General features: G+C 38.5%; 1 protein-coding gene across 1 annotated transcript in view; it reads left to right on the plus strand.

Moving 5' to 3' along the window:
• The first annotated feature begins 7266 nt into the window (after window positions 1-7266).
• Window positions 7267-17372, plus strand: part of LOC141460490 (LIM domain only protein 3-like) — a 239128-nt gene continuing 229022 nt past the window's right edge. The window contains exon 1 of the mRNA XM_074140523.1: window positions 7267-7695. Coding sequence (XP_073996624.1) covers window positions 7641-7695 — 55 coding nt within the window. The 5' untranslated portion in view covers window positions 7267-7640. The remainder of the gene's footprint in view (window positions 7696-17372) is intronic.

Genomic DNA, 17372 nt, shown 5'->3' on the forward strand with positions numbered 1-17372 from the left:
TCTTGTGTTTGATGCAACCATTTAAGAATAGTAATAATTTATAACTTTTTTCTCTTTACAATCTTTTAAATTTTGTCACAATCGTAATATTTATAAAGATCATTTGATGTGGATATAAAAGTAGATTTGGATTAAAATTTATTGAGTTAACGAGAATAGGTGATAAAATTGTTGCGAGAATTCGGTATAATTACAAGGTAGGTAAACAGTTAAACGGAATGAGCGGGTACATAGTTGTGAGGATGTGTTGTTGTTACGGGGGTGGATTAAAGAGGAAGCGGTTTACAGTCAGTGTAGTGTTAGTACTGCAGATGGTGTTGTTGGTAGTGTTTACTGTCAAGGGGCGGCAGACGAGCGGGAGGAAGTGGTGTAATAGTAGTTGATGAGATGGGTTTTAGTAGAGGCACACAGTCATCGACCCAACCCTTGGGTTCTTGGGTTACACAACAAGCTAGCCCTGGTTATATAGAGACGGGTTCAATCAAAGCGTACATTCATTGGATTAATTATATGTGTAGAAGCAGCCGAGAGGTACACGGGCCCCTTGATAGCGTTTAGCGGCCCGGCTGGGGTGAACGGGTGAGGGTAGCTGGTTCTGGGGTTACACACTCTCTGGGGCTGCTTTAGCTTGAAGCAAGGATATGAGAGTATGGAAAGCAAGCTAACCCGGCTAGTACACCGCCAGAGTATCACACCCAATAAACCCTGGGCCATACCTTGTTACAACACATTTACAATGTGGAGGAAGAGAGGCTGTGTCCAGGATCAACCAAGGTACTAGTTCTACTAGGAGGAAACATGAAGTGGTGGGAAGTTCTGTAGTGGTTTACAAGGGACTGACCAATGTATAGGTCCTCCCGCCCTGTTCCTGAGGGTATACCCAAACCTTGAGTGGGCGGCCTCTAACTTGCTAGCCCAGGGTATTTCCTGCGTTTACTTCAAGCCACTTTACAATGGGCTTCCTTTCCTCCTTCCTTTACATCCCGTCCAGAGTTGGGCTGGGCACTAGCGGACACATAGAACCATGCACTGAGTGCCAGTCCTAATTATATATCATGGTGCCGCCTCCGTATCCCACTTTCTCCTTCTAATTCTCACTCTCTCTCTCTCTCTCTCTGCCTCCAGTCTAACCAAAACTTTCTCCGTTTACAACCAACGTGTCCCGTACATGGGTCTTGTCACCATTCCAATTTCACTCTTTATTTCCACCCAAACTCTTCAAGTCCACCCAAACTGGCCGACTGTTTTCATCCCTCTGGACCTGCTCGCGTTTAGTGCCCATCCAAAAAAGATGTGGCTTCTTCCCTATTTTATTTCATTCTTCAAAGACATTCTCTCTGTTTTCAGGATCAAAACTTTTATTATTAAATTTTTTGGCCGTTTTTTGCTACATGCTATTTAAAATCTATTTTTTATTTTCTCTTACTTACGTAAGAATAATTAATAAGATTGAGATTCAATTTTCAAAATCTGGTTTCAACTATAATTTCGATTTTAGGCCTTTTTAACTATAGTTTTACTTGGAGCTATAATAGTTTCTTAAAACGATATTGTCCCAACAATGTAACATTATTCACAGATGCGTACCCAGAGATCTGGCGCTGTTAGTTTGCAGAAATTTTAGTGGTTAAAGTTGTAACCGAAAAATAGTCGTAGATGGCAGGAGCTGCTACATAATGTAAATTAGAACTTTGGACTGCAAGACCAGGTGCTGTTTACAGCCAAGATTCCAAAATAAAAATAAAAAAATTCATTCTCTACCGTACGTTCGGCCTGGCCAGTGCCTACTTATGTTATCTATCGTCTGTGAGTTCTATATTTTTATTAGTATTTTGTATCTAGCATAAATTTTCCTATTTGTATGAATTTTTTCTTAAGTAAAGATATTCTGTTGTTGGTTCATTAAGCACAAGAGAGATTTTTATTTTACTCCCTATCCCCCCTGGGGATTGTCTCCAGGACCCTCCCTCCTCTCGCCAGTGAGCTATCCCGCCAGAGGCACCCTTAAGGGTATTTTTCTGTTTGAGGCTGGTTAGGGATCTCGTATCTGATAGCTTCGGCTATCTGGCGCCCGCAAGGATACCGTCCCTTAAGAGAGAAGGATCTCTCTCTCTCCCCTAGCCGGTCACAAAGTTATCTTTAAATTTATCCATTTTAATAAAATTTTGATTAAAATAACATTCTAGTCATGTGGCTACATTCTAGTCAATTGGCAACATTCTAGTCATTTGGCAATATTCTAGTCTTTTGGCAACATTCTAGTCGATTGGCAACATTCTAGTCATTTGGCAATATTCTAGTCATTTGGCAACGTTCTAGTCATTTGGCAACATTCTAGTCATTTGGCAACTTTCTAGTTATTTGGAAAAATTCTAGTCATCTGGTAATATTCTAGTCTTTTGGCAACAATCTAGTCATTTGGCAACATTCTAGTCATTAAATTCATTTTTTTTTTTTTTGGAATTGTTCCAAGTGACTGGAAGAAATCTTAGAAAACATTAATCCAAATGACATCTCCATGGTTAATGTTAATATGTAGTCACGAATGCATTTGCAGGAAAGCGCATCAACATCAGAGATTAATTAGCGCCAAGAGCTTTTTTCTGTGCACTGTCGGCTTCCGGACAGTGTTCCCTCTTTACAGAAAAGCTTTCCACCACCGGATATTGAACTATAAGAAGCTTGTAGGAAGAGAAAATCTAATGGCCAGCAGCAGCTGCGATTCGAATCCGGTATCTCCACGCCCTGTCTTTGATATTGCCTTTAGTTTCAAAATAATGTTTTTTTTTTTTTACCGCAAGAGGATATCGTGAGAGTGTTAGCACCTGTTTTCTTTTTCTTATACAATCGACAACATCCGTCATCCGTCAGGTAACAAAAATCTATTTATTTTGCATACTCATATAGTCCATTTTAATAACCTGATTTTTTTTTGTAATACTTGTAATAAAACAGTATAGTTGCCAGCATGTACGGACATACAAACAGGAAGGAGGCGAATTTAATAATAAAAAATAATCTTATTAAAGAGAGAGCCGGTTTTCATGGAGAGGGATGCGTACAAGTAGCTGTGCGTGGGGCTACTTGGAGGCGGATAAGTTTTGTGTGCTGCTATTTCAGAAAGTTATTACAACATTTATTGGAAAAACAGAGCCGCCCCATACTCACACAGGCCGGATGTAGTGCACACATATATGCCGCCTCCCCACTACTCGACTAACCGGATAATCCGTTCCTTAACTTTACCCTTCGCTTCCTGTTTATAGAAAATTTAACCCTCCGTTCTCCAGCAAAACAGATATCAATTGTTACAAAGAGATTCCCTTTTTTTTTTCTTTGAGTGTGCGTGTGTTTTATATTTACCCAGTTTTCTTTTTATCCTTCTTTCACTTATCCTTGCACTGGAAGCTAGCTACACAGCTGGAAAATCTCAAAATTTGGGTTGTAGAGAAGTAGTTAGGTACATATATTTTTGTTGAGGCGCCATGGTAGCCAAGCCGTTATAGGCTAGACCCGCAATGCTAAGATGTATTGCGGTACTAGTCTAGGCCATGGATTTTATTTAATGGTTAATATGAGAAATTTATAGTAAAGTACGTTAGGCGGTTATAGGCTTGACCCGCAAAGCTAAGATGTATTGCGGTACTAGTCTAGGCCTTGGATTTTATTTAATGGTTAAAATGAGAAATTTATAGTAAAGTATGTTAGGCGGTTATAGGCTAGACCCGCAAAGCTAAGATGTATTGCGATACTAGTCTAGGCCTTGGATTTTATTTAATGGTTAATAAAAGAAATTTACAGTAAAGTATGTTAGGCGGTTATAGGCTAGACCCGCAAAGCTAAGTTGTGTTGCGGTACTAGTCTAGGCCTTGGATTTTATTTAATGGTTAAAATGAGAAATTTATAGTAAAGTATGTTAGGCGGTTATAGGCTAGACCCGCAATGCTAAGATGTATTGCGGTACTAGTCTAGGCCTTGGATTTTATTTAATGGTTAATATGAGGAATTTATAGTTAAGTATGTTAGGCGGTTATAGGCTAGACCCGCAAAGCTAAGATGTATTGCGGTACTAGTCTAGATTTTTGAGACTCCATGAGACAGAAATGTAGTTTTTTGAAAAATCATCACTGTATTTGTAAATAAAAAAACATTACAATATTTAAGAAATGTGAACTGCGACTTAATGATCGAGGTACCTGTACCGGAATTACCCACTTTACGGAAATTATAACTTTTCCAATTTAAAATGAATTCATCTGGTGGTGGCCCATAAATTTGTCTCTTCCTAGGAGCTTCTTGTAGCCGGTGATGGTTAGCAGAGTTTGTACGGAGAGAATACAGTCTGGAAGTCGGCAATGTACGGGAAAAAGCTGCGGGCGCCAGTTGCCTCAGATGATGATTTGCCTTAAATTAAAAAAAAAAAAAAGAAAAGAAGAAATTAATTATGTTAATTGCGGCAATAGGGAGTCGAGGTTTGCGCCTGATTTTGAAGATGTCCTGGAAAGGAGCTGGATTATATAAGAATGAGCAAAGTTTTGAATAGCAGGACACCACACAATGGGTAGTTAGCGGTGATGAGGTGTGGCTAGATCCGCCAATGTCTTGTGGGTAAAACCCATGTGAAACAAAAGGAGGTTTCTGAGAAAAGTAGTCTTGAGAAGATGTTCAACAAGAGAGAGGGTGGATGAGAGAGAGGACTGCGCGGGGGGCATTGTTAGGGTACCAGATATCCAGGAATATAGGAGGCGGTGGCGTGACTATTCTGCAGGCTAAAAGGGAGGAAGAACACTTTTGGCAAACACGAGTGTTCCTAATTAATCAGAGAATACTGTTCAGCCAGAGGAGGTGTGGTAGGAATAATGCGCGCTACTACTACGTAGTCAGCAGCCTGGGGATGGTATAGGAGCGGCTGGGAGAGCCCAAGCTCTTTCCTTGTTCTGTTTTTCCCGCCTAATTGCGCCCCAAACATCCCGCCCAAGAGTAAAAGAGTGGGCTGAGGGGAGTGACTGTGTTTACTTAATTAATGCTTACTTTAATTAACACGCTTTGTCATAGCCTTTTCGATCTTTACTGTACTGTCTGTGCTGAGAACATTTACTACAAAAACTTCTCGGTTCTCGGCCATCTTCGCTAAGCAGGACGAAGTTCTACGAAATGCTCTACTACCATTTTCATATTCTTCAAAAATTTAAGGGAAAAAAAGGGGGAAATTCCGGTGTGAATATTCACACGACTTCCTCTTAATCTCTTAAGATTAGGGGCTGGTGTTGGTCTAGTGATCATGAGCATGGCTTTGTAAGTCCCCAGTTAGAAATCCCAGATTTGGGTGAACTATATGAAAATAGATTTTTTTTCAAAAATGCTTTGGAAGATTTCCTTTAATCTCTGTTTGGGTTTTCTTTTAACAGTTTTAGGGGGCACCCTTCCCGCAGGCATCCTCTCCACGTATCCCAATTCCCTTCTCAATCTCCCCTTTTTTATTTGGGCGACTACGTCTGGTTCTCCAAACAATTCCATCAATTCATGGTTCTTTCTGATTTTCCAGTGTCGCCATTTTCGTACTTCGGGTCAAATATCTTTCTTAATATTTTTCTTTCCCAAAGCCCCTAATATCTTTTCACATTCTTTGCTGAGCACCCAGGTTTCGCTGGCGTATATGACGATGGGTCTGATTATTGTTTTATAGGCTAGAAGAATAAGAAGAATAAATATTTATTTTAATAAATATATACAAAAACATAAAATAAATAAAGAAGTATAAATGTAAAAAACATTTCAACCTTAGCTGAATGGAGTAAAAGAAAAGTTAGGTGAGAAGGATTGGAAAGCAGGGAAAAAGGAGGAAAAACCTGCAGCTAGTGTAGAAAGTTAGTGTAGGATATGTTTTAGTCTTCTGTGTCCTGTATGTTGTAGAAGGATCTGTAGGAGACTATGTCGCGGCCGAGTGGAGTAGGATGGCAAGGAGTTTGAGCAGACGATTTTGGATAAAGGAGTGTACGGGAGTGGACGTAGCCACGTGGAGTGAGTCAATTCTAGTGCGTCCTGGAGAGTCTGTTGCGAGTCTCCAGAAATTTGTTCTGGCGTTGTCTTGGAGTTTCTTGATATTGCTACTACAAGTCCAGGCTCCAGGCGGAGCAGACGTAGAGCAACATCGGCCTAATGACTACTTTGTAGAGGAGGAGTTTGTTAGTCAGTTTTATAGGCTTAATGATCTTAGCCTTGCGGGACAAATCCTTAAACCGCAAAACTTTTTGAATAGCGAAGAGGCATCTTATGTTTCCTGCCGCTATACTCGCCTTTATTTCTGCGGTTATGTCATTATTGTTTGTAACAAGTGACCCTAGATATTTAAAATCACTCTGCACGTTGGGAAGCTGTGATTGTTTAACTGGATTTGTCTTTCTCCATGCGACTGGGCTCTCGAGGTTTACAGTGAAAATACTGTTCTATTATTGTAAAGATGCAAAACGTTGTGGTCAACTAATTTTTTAGTACAGATGCCATGTTTCAAAAAAAAGTTAATTTCCTAAATTACTGTAAGACCAAGTCGTGTGAGTATTCACTTCACATTTAATTTTGCTCAAGGCCATCAGAAGTAATGACCTCAAAAAAAAATAAATAAAATAAAAAGCTTCTTTTTATTCTCATACCCTGAAAAAAGGCATATACACCAGGAGACTGAGTGAAAAACACTACACTGACAATCTGGGGCAAAATCGATAACATAATTATAATTAAGCCGGGCAATTTCTGTGTGTAGCGCGCCGGCGGCGGGAGTAAAGTGAGCGGGTAGCAAGTGTGTGTATGTGTTAGTGTATGCGCGGGTAAAGTGTGGCGCGCGCGGCAGATCCTGGGTATTGCTGTTGGCGCGGGCCGGGTTTTGTGTGATGTACACAGAGTGGTGGAGGTGGAGGAGGTGAATGAAATTGGAGGTGGTTGAGATGTGGATGAAGTTGGTTGGTGTAGAAGGGGTGGCTAGGTGCGGGGTGCTCGCCGAGAGGTGGCAGCTTGAAGAAGCAGTGACTAGAGGGAATGGGCGAACAGAAACCCAGGCTGGGTATAAAAGTAATCTCATTTAGTGGCTGCAATGTTTAAGGGGTATGAGACTGGAGAGAAACGGCTCGCCCTCAGGAGGGGATGGTTTTTAGGGCAGGGCGGCGGGGTGGAAGAAGTAGGGGAACACGGCACGCGCCGTCAAGTTACCATCTCTATTGCGCAGGCTCGACCATTTTCTCCCCACTCTAGGGACCCTTACCAGTGGCAACGCTATAGAACCGTCCCCCGCTTTGCTGTTAGCACTCGTTACTTGTTCCCCTTTAAAAAAGACCCGCTCAGTGTCCAAGCAATGTTCATACTGTGCAGAACATGTGTTTAACGTTGTATGTATTTTCATTTTTAAATAACAACAAACCGGATTATTAGTAAACACTCCGAGTTTATTATTTTTTATTCGTTTACAAAGTTACATTTTTTTTTTTTTTTTTTGAAACCAAGAAACAAGAATTCACCAGTTTTGTGTTTGTTTATATTTTTTGTTTCTTAAATTTTAGTTCGATTTAGTTTGTTTTAAATTCAAATTTTGTGTTATCGGCCAATTTTGTTTTTTTGAAAGGCCTTCAAAAATCAGCAATAAAAAGAAAATGATCACCACCAGTGAAAATAGATTAACCAATCCTGGACAAGTAACACAATCAGGTAAATTTTAATCTTAATTTTTTAAGGAAATAATAGATAACCAAAGATTCTAGACATATCTAAGATCGATCAGTTGTTTACCCCTGTTTGTGCCTCACAGTGCTTTGATTGATGTTAATGGTGCAGGAATATTTAAGGGTGCCCATAAAAAAGGTGTTCAGTTTTAAACTCAAAAGACCCTTTGAGCTTGATTTACTTTTAAAACAATCTGGATTGTTTGGTCCTTATAAAGGTGTTCAGTTTTAAACCAAAAGACCCTTTGAGCTTGATTTACTCTCAAATTTAAACTCAAAAGACCCTTTGAGCTTGATTTACTCTCAAAACAATCTGGATCTGTTCGTGTGATTAAAAATTTAATCATGTTAAGACGTTCTCCTCAGGAATCATTTCATGCAGGAGTTGTAAAGGATATCCGTTTAAACAAATGATCCTTGTTATCACCCTGTACAGACTTTGACCAATCAGCACTCGCATTTCAAGAAGCTGGAGATTTGTTCCTAAAATTCGCCTGAGTACACTCAACACTGAAGAAATGAAGTTTCAGTGTAAAAAGAAATGAAAAGTCTTCAGCAACTTCAACCAGATTTCCGAGGATAGACTCACCTCCTTTTTTTTTGTCACTTAATCTTCACTCTGCCCCCTCCCCCCAAAAAATCGTTTAGTCTATTTTGGGTTTAAATATTTGGATTTATTTCAAAGTTAGCAATCCGTAAATTTGAGCTTGTATCAAGGATTCATTGAAGTATGCCCAAAATAGATCAATTTATTAGATCTGCAGGTCCTAATTTGTCATCTTCAGGCAATAGCTGGAAAAAGCCAAACTCCAGGGAGTCGTATTATGTCTCCTAACGTCAGTTTTTACTCGAATACAATGAAATACAGCTCCAGTTTGCTCATTTTGGGGGTACGCTAAATACAAATAGTGTCACAAATCCATCTCATCAAAAACCCTTAAGTCATTATTGATGAACCTTTTCTAGGTGGCCAGAGTTGATTTTTCTCTCACAAGTCCTTTAAAGTAAAGACTTCTCCAGAACCCCCCCCCCCCTGTTGTAGAAGTAAGAATAGTTCGATCTAAGGTCCCCCATAGCTTCCTTAGAACCAAGGGGAACCTATGGATAGATTATGGGGAATGAAACTAGACTATTTGTTCTCGAACTCTCTAAATCACCAGCTTGTTTACAAACTTGCAATCAGCTGTTGGTAGTTGTTGGTAACATGTTTTGTTGTTTTGAACGATGATTTAGATTTTACGTTGTGGCTGAATACTTGCAGACTTTTTTTTTTTTTAAATATTTTAATTATTTTGTCCAGCTGATATTGTTTTTCACGCCCAAAGGAAAGAATCTAATTAATTGTGAAGCAGATAAACCACTTTTTCAAACTCATCAACTTGATTGATCGATATTTTATTTTATTTTTTTGTTTTTTTGTTACTTTTAATTTACTTTTTCTTTTTCTTTTTTGTTGACGAAAATTGAAGAACTTTTTTCATTATATTTGATAAAAATCTTTTATTACTTTATTACCTAAAAGTTTAATTAAAGTGACTTCTTCTTCTTCGTCTTTTAATGAATTAATTAAAAAAAATGAAATCTAGTGGCAATCAAAAAAATTTTTTTATTACAATTAATCATTTATATCATTTTTAATAAAACTTGGAATGTTTACTTTAGCTTTAATATTCTTGTTAGATTACGACATACATTAAAACGACCCATTTAATGTAAACAATTTCTCAGCACTGTAACCTTCCAAAATTTTTCTTCCCGCCTAAAACAAATCTTTTTAGGAAATAAAGAATTTCCGATTACGTCACTTTTCTGAAAACTTGGTATTTATATAAAGCAATACGTTTAATCCATGTTGGAAAATTTTTATAAGTAGTAGGATCAGAAATTTTTTTGGCTACAAAGAAATCGATTGACATTTTTTGGTAAGGAAAATACGCAGTTTACGGAAACTGCGGGGGCCGGGGAAAAAAAAACCAAAACAATAAGTGCTACTTCCGATTCAGTGACAGCTAACTCACTGTCAGGTCAACTGATCAGATTAGAGTCCATAAAGTTGGGCTGGAAAGCCTACCGATCCAAAGGGGTGTCCACTAATTAGACCACCTAAGTCCTGATTCCTGGAGTCTGGTAGAGAGATTTCTGGGCAAATTTATGTAGGTATAGATTTTTCTTTTATTTTTGGCATTGGCTTATCGCCCTACAGCCAGCATCTTCTACGTGCTTATCACTAGAATATCACTCACTCTCCATTCTTACTTATAAATACATTCGCTTCACACATTCATCCCTCTACTATACACAACTATTTACATAAACTACAGCTAATGGATGGATCAGTACTCTATATTCCTGCCGTCCTTATACGAGCTTAACCGAAATTAAAATCACGTAATCCTTCTCTAATCATTTTCTTGCATTCATTCTAATCGGCTATAACTTTTAAATACATGCATATTTCATTGCTAGCTCTGCTACAGATTTAAGCACCTAGATGTTGGGTGGAAAATATTATGTCTTCGCAGCGAAATGGTGCATCTAAATACCTGTAAATGTCGTCAAACATTCGTTTCCTTAACTACCACATAACGTGGACATATCATTATTATATGTCCTGAAATCATCCTCCTCATTGCAATCTACGCAAAGAGGAGGAGAGGACGTAAATTTTTTCTTGTTTCGGGAAACATAAGCAATGGAGGCTGGACTGATTCTAACGTCCCATTTCCGTGTAATGTATGGGCTTATCACCTTTTTTTTTTTATTATTATTATTATGATTTAAGGCGCGTCAACATCTAAGGTTATTGGGCGCCCGGAGCTTTTTTCAGTGCACTGCCGGCGGCCTCCGGACAGTGTTCTCTCGTTACAGACAACACTGTCGCATCACCGGACAATTTTTTTTTTTTTTGCGCTGTATCAGTTTAATAAAAAAGTAGTTTTTAAAGAAATAGAAATTTTTAAGTTTAATGCGTTTTATAAAATATATTAAAAATAAAGTGATAAGTTTCAAAGAATTGTTTTTTTATAATTATTGTTGATTGTGTCAGTCTTTGGGAGTGTGTGCGTGTGTGTTGCTTGGGGGCGGTAGAGACAGATTGGAGGCAGCACTGTGGAATAGAGAGGCCTTCACTAGCCGCGCTAACGATCTGTAATTAACAATATAACTAGAATGGAGTCACCCAACGGGCAGAGACAGATACATGTCCTGTTTTACACACTAGCACAGTCTAGCTGCACGGGAAGGGCCACTGTTTCTAACTAACTGCAGTTAGGCTCAGTAACTACTACATTGTCGCCAATTTTGTTAATACACACGCCCACACACATACACGCACACCTGTACAAAGTAAAGAGTTTTAACTAAACTATACGAATAGTTAATGACAGAAGTGTGTGTGTGTGTCTCTGACTGCACTAACTAATCATTATTAACTATATTAACTAGAGCGCATTCTGGGAGCCGGTCACCGAACACATCGCCTTCATTAACTGTTACCAAGAGGGGAATATGTCTGCCCCCACTGCTGTACTACCTCGCTTTATCAGTCTGCGCTGGTTTTGTTTCGTAGACGCGTAGACAGATATACGTACGTACAGACACCTGAAAAAGAATATTGCTTTTTGATAACTACTTATTTTTTTTTCTATTTATAAATTTATATATTTTTAACTACCGCTCACTACTTAGTAAGAGGAATTAGTGCGATCACGTTAAATTTTAGAGATACAATTTTCACCGGAAGTGACCCGTATTAAGGTCTCGAGATGAAAATTTAAAAAAAATGCCTTGCATGAAATAAACTGAACGTTAAGATTTCCACCATTTAGTGGATCTTGGATTCGAATCCAGCGGCCGGCCTTTAGTTTTTCTCTTCCTATAAACCTCTTACAGTTCCAATGTCCGATGATAGGCTGTTGTTTGTAACGGAAGTATCTGGGGGGTCAGGCAGACGGAAGTACTTTTTGCTGTACCAAATTTGTGATGTTTTTTTTCGGGTTAATGTTTTCGTGTTTTTAAGAGAATTTCATTACGTAGATCATTAAAAATAGTTTTTTAAATAATTATCTACTGTTACTGCGGCCAATTTGGTCTTACGGCATCGAAGTATGGGGATCGACTAAGCGTTCCAACTCACTACGCCTCCCGGCATTACAGTCCAAAAATACTTCAGAAAACTTCTTAACGCTCCGTTCTTTGTATCTAACCTCACACTATCCATAATGACCTCAAAATCCCTTTCATTACAGATCTTGCTAACACTCGTTTCTTCAAATTTCACTCCCTCTACAGCAGCTCATCCTAACCCTCTCATAGAACATCCTATCTTCCTCCTCATTACCAGGTAATCCTCTTAAGGAGATTGAAGAGAAGATGGCCTCGTGATCTTCTCTCATCGTGAGAGCAGTGTAGCTGAGCACGTTACTGGAGTGATACCACTGGGTGCCTTCTCCAATCATGATTTCCTGTTATTTCTTTTCTCTTTCACCATATTTGCTTGTTGCAACAACTGTTGCAGTGGTAAATTGCAATAAAAGATTAAAAAATAATAATAATAATTGAAAAATCTACAGCTGTCGAGTAACAGTTTTGTGAACTAAATGGAAATTGGTACAGAAAAATAAAAAAGAAAAATCTGTTTTTTCTAGAAAAAACAGATTTTTTTAAAAAAAATTCTCGCCTACCCTCACACTGTAGTTGAGGTGGTAGATTTGGCATAAAATGGATTTCCATGTTGAGCTTTTTGGTGTTAATGTTTGGTTACGGCTAATTGCGTCATAGTGAAAAATCATGTTTCTCTCCGTGATGATTCTGTAGTAGTTTTAGAGCATCTATTTGTGTGTATGTATTAGAGAGAGAGAGAGAGAGAGAGAAACAGGAAGAGCATGCGGCTAGAGGAGGAGAGCCCGGCCCGATAAAGGAAGGAAACGTTGGCAACAAAGTTCAGATGAAGCGCAAAGTGCAGCCAACAACTTAACTCACTAAAAGGAGAGCACTGTTACTTGCAAAAACCCTTACTTTAACTTAAAAGGGCGGCCCGGGGTAAGAGTGCCCTTAGGGGAGGAGAAGGGGATCAATCCCAACTGTCAAACTGATTGGATGAATGCGTTTACAGCGCCTTTATAATAGTTTCCAATTCAATCCTCCAGTTTCCGGTAGCGCGCTCATGTCAGCATTTATTTGACGTATTTTTTTTTTTGCGGGTAATTCGATTAATGACATTTCCGACAATTCCTCTATTGTCCCAGTTTAGTGTAATTTATGGACCTATTAAATATGAATTAAATATTCAAAATTAAAAACAAAAAATAGCTCACCGGAAGTGACGTTTAACTCACCCGATTTGAATATTTTTTTTTTTGTAAAATAATATTTTTAAAAACGAGAACGTGTATAATATTGAAGTGAAACTACTTTTTGGTACAAATTGCGAGTTTCAAACAAGAATTAATGACGTAAACTGTAGTAACAGGAAGTCATGCGAGTGTCCACACTGTATTCCCTTAACCGTTTCTCACCTATAGATTGACTTTTATTTTAAATTCTGTTATGTTTTGTTTTTTTTTTCATTACTTTTTCTTACTTTAGTAAGTACGATAAGGCATTGAAATCGTGGAGGTTTTCGAACTTTTAGTCTGTACCGGAAGTATCCATTCTTAGGTACCCCTGAGTCCCCAAAAATTGGTTTCTATGAGTACAAATATACGATAAATCACAGAAAATTAAAATTTTATATTTCGTGTAAGTGCTAATAAAAGATGCTGTAATAAGATGTTGCGTCATAATTCGTCCACCAGAAGTACCCACTTTACTAAATAAATTTCCCAGTTTTTTTTAAAGATTTTCTCAAGAAATTGGCTCCCAAGATTACCTTTAAAGTTGGTGCTAATACACGTAGATCTATACTTCCGGAATTGGGGTTTTGGTTAGACATTTGCTCTAAAGTGCCATTTTTTGGGTAATGTACGAGTCTATCTCGAGTTTACAGTTAAGAAGGGTTAAATTTGTGGCTGAAATTTCTGAGTTTTAAGGCAATTACTATACCGGAAGTGCATCTTTATTCAAATTGATTATTCACACGCTTTTGAGATTCTCTTGAAAGTGGCTCCTAGGGGGTCTCAGTAAACTTCCTGTATTTTTTCAAGGCAGGCTTTACGTCCAACTAGCAAATTAGGTGTCGTGGACGGAGGCGGCTAGCAAACATACTTTACTGTAAATTTCTTTTATTAACCGTTAAATAAAATCCTAGGCCTAGACTAGTACCGCAATACATCTTCGCTTTGCGGGTCTAGCCTATAACCGCCTAACATACTTTACCATAAATTTCTCATGTTAATCATTAAATAAAATCCTAGGCCTAGACTAGTACCGCAATACATCTAAGCTTTGCGGGTCTAGCCTATAACCGCCTGACATACTTTACTATAAATTTCTTTTATTAACCATTAAATAAAATCCAAGGCCTAGACTAGTACCGCAATACATCTTAGCTTTGCGGGTCTAGCCTATAACCTCTCGGCGTTGTATACGCTTACATTTATCATTGCTCTAGGGAAAATTCATTTTTAGGGCAGTTCCCGAGGAGAGTCTGAAGAAGGCTTCCCCTCTAAGGTTATATTTCAAACTTATAATGAATGGTTAAGAAAGAACTTTGTAATTGATGAAATTGTTTGGAGAACCAGAAGACATAGTCGCCCAAATAAAGAACGGGAGGGAGATTGAGAAGGGAATTGGGACACATGGTGGAGGATGCCTGCGGGGAAGGGTGCCCCGAAAACTGAAAAAAAGAAAACTTTCAGGAGGCAGAAGAAGAATTCGAAGGCGCGCCCTCAACTTAGATGGCTGTGGAAGAAGACCTTCGCTGGATGGTTGGACGTAAGAAGATGGCGGCGCCTTAAGGCCGTAGAACTGGAGTCCTGCTTTAAGGACTGTCGAACCGGATAGTGAGTGAATGAATGGTTAAATATGCCTCTAAAACTGGGATCACTCCAGATTACTTTTAGCAGGAGTTCCGGAATATTGACGCTTCCCTTTAGAAGTTCCTTTAATGCGGGAAATTTATTCAAAATTCGAAGGAAAGTTTCATGAAATGGTATTTCTCAAAATTTCTGACCTCTTCCTCTCCAAAAAAAAAGTCCTTGAAGAAAGGAGTACTAATGATGGACTTCTAGGACTTCATAATACGTTGAAGTCCCCACTAAATATCTCCTTCCTAATAATTAAAAAAGAAACAAAAAACTTAAATACTTCCCTTTTTTTCCAGCTTGTTAATATTTAAAAATATCCACTAGAGCAACCTCATTAAAAACAGCAGTAATGAGCTCGTAAGCAATATCGCAACAAGAGAACACCTGACCGATCGTTATAAATCAGCTGTGCTACATTTTTAATAATAATAACTTGATGTGAACTGTGACAGGCCCTTTTTATGCTCACAATTTTAGTAATTAAAATTTTCTAATAATTAAAAATAATTCCACGTATTAAAAAAAATATAGATAAAATATTCAATCCATCAATTTAAGGAATAATTATCAAGTATCAATGAATTTTATTGATTACATATCACTTCTTTTTTGGTTCAAACATATATATCACTTGTAACGTGATGTTCAACTAATCTGTCTTACAACCATTAATTAACACATGTGTACTGTAAGTGATCTTTTTCTACAAAAACCCCTCCACCAACAGCCGACCCTACAAAAACCCCTAAGTATTAGAAGTACTAAAAGCAAGCAGCTGGTGCGAATACAACCTTTACATTACATATGCCAACATAATCTCACACATGCGCACAAATAGTACAAAAAAAAGAAAGAGAAAGAGAGCGCGGGAGAGAAACAGTGAAGTTGTGCTTCTCTTATTTTGCTCGCTCGGTTTGTGTCTGTCTGTATGTTGGTTGGTAGGGATAGAAAGAAGGCAGTTAATTAGAGCACAATGTCCTTTAAGTACAATGCCGACCAATTAGGGATTCTAATTCTAAACTAAGTACAACCACCCACTTCTAGCTGCTAGAATAAATATAGAAATTTAGGAAAAGAGCCGTACGCTTTCGCTCATTTTTGTTTCGAATTGTGGAAGTAGGTGTTAAACCGGAAGTAAGTCGTATGAGTTCCGAAAACAGTATTTTTTTTTTTTTTGAAAATTGTACCATTGATTTTAACCTTTGATTCATTGATTTGTGTTCAAAAGAAACTTGTAGGTCGATTTTTTTCGAACAAGCAGGATGAAGTTAAAAATCTTCTATCAAGTGCCGTTTCAGTATATTGTACAATTCTATTACCTGTGTAAAACATTCATGAGAAAGGTAGATTAGACATACACCAGACAACCTAAAGTGTTGCTCTTGTGCAAGACCGGCAATTTAGATATTGTTTTGTTACTTTCTAGAGAATCGTCAAAATATTCAATTTGAATTTAATACATTTTATAAGAGGAGGTTAGTTAGGCAGCTATTTATAAGGCGCCACGGTAGAGGCTAGACCCGCAAAGCTAAGATGTATGGTTGGTTTAGTGGGTTCGATTCCCCCTTATCTAGGTCTTAGATTTTATTTAATGGTTAATATGAGAAATTTATAGTGAAGTATGTTAGGCGGTTATAGGCTAGACCCGCAAAGCTAAGATGTATTGCGGTACTAGTCTAGTCCTTGGTTTATTTAATGGTTAATATGAGGAATTGATAGTAAAGCATGTTAGGCGGTTATAGGCTAGACCCGCAAAGCTAAGATGTATTGCGGTACTAGTCTAGTCCTTGGTTTATTTAATGGTTAATATGAGAAATTTATAGTAAAGTATGTTAGGCGGTTATAGGCTAGACCCGCAAAGCTAAGATGTATTGCGGTACTAGACTTGGTCTTGGATTTTATTTAATGGTCAATATAAGAAATTTATAGTAAAGTATTTTTGCTAGACACTTCCGTCCATGATACCTGATCAGTAGTTGGTCCATCTAAAACAAAAAAAATTAGGCATTTCTTTACTTAATTTAAAAATAATGTTTAGGAGGGCCGTTTTAGAGTTAAGTATATAGTAAGAGTGTGTCCATTTTCCCATTACCGGATATTGTGCCTTAAGAGTACCAATCTGGTGTTCTGCTGGATGCACGATTAAATCCAGATTGGATCTTTGAGAGGTCAGCGTCACCACTGGCGTCTCTCCTTGGCGGATATTGCTCCCATTCCCCCCCCCCCCCGTATGGACTTGGTTAAAAGCTGATGTCCCAACTTTCCAAATGGATCCCTATACTCCAATCCTTAACAAATCTCTACCAGAACTTTGGATGAAGGATGATGTCGTCCCGGATATACCAAGGGTGTGTCCAAGATGGGAGATACTGGAGAGGCATAGAGAGAGAGAGAGATTCAGGGCGAAAAAAGAAGGCGTCGCATGCTTGTTCGAGGAGGGGTGCTTTCCCAGGACTTTTAAGGGCATGGGGAGTCAACCACAAGTTTTTCAATCCGTCAAGGCGGCCCTTGTTCATTAGGTCCAAGCAGGACGAGGGCGGCGGATAATATCGACACTGGGTTCGCCCCTATACAGTTCCAACTCATCCTCTCCAGAGCCCAACTTTGGTTGGCGTCAATGGTGAAGAGCCGTAGCGAATTCTCTCCGCTGCCGCCTCCAACTCTGGGGGGTTCCCCAGCCAGGTTGTTTTGATCGAAA

The sequence above is a fragment of the Rhodnius prolixus genome, unplaced genomic scaffold (assembly GCF_049639745.1).
Source record: "Rhodnius prolixus isolate KJV_2025 unplaced genomic scaffold, Rpr scaffold_6, whole genome shotgun sequence".
In the NCBI taxonomy this organism is placed as follows: Eukaryota; Metazoa; Arthropoda; class Insecta; order Hemiptera; family Reduviidae; genus Rhodnius; species Rhodnius prolixus.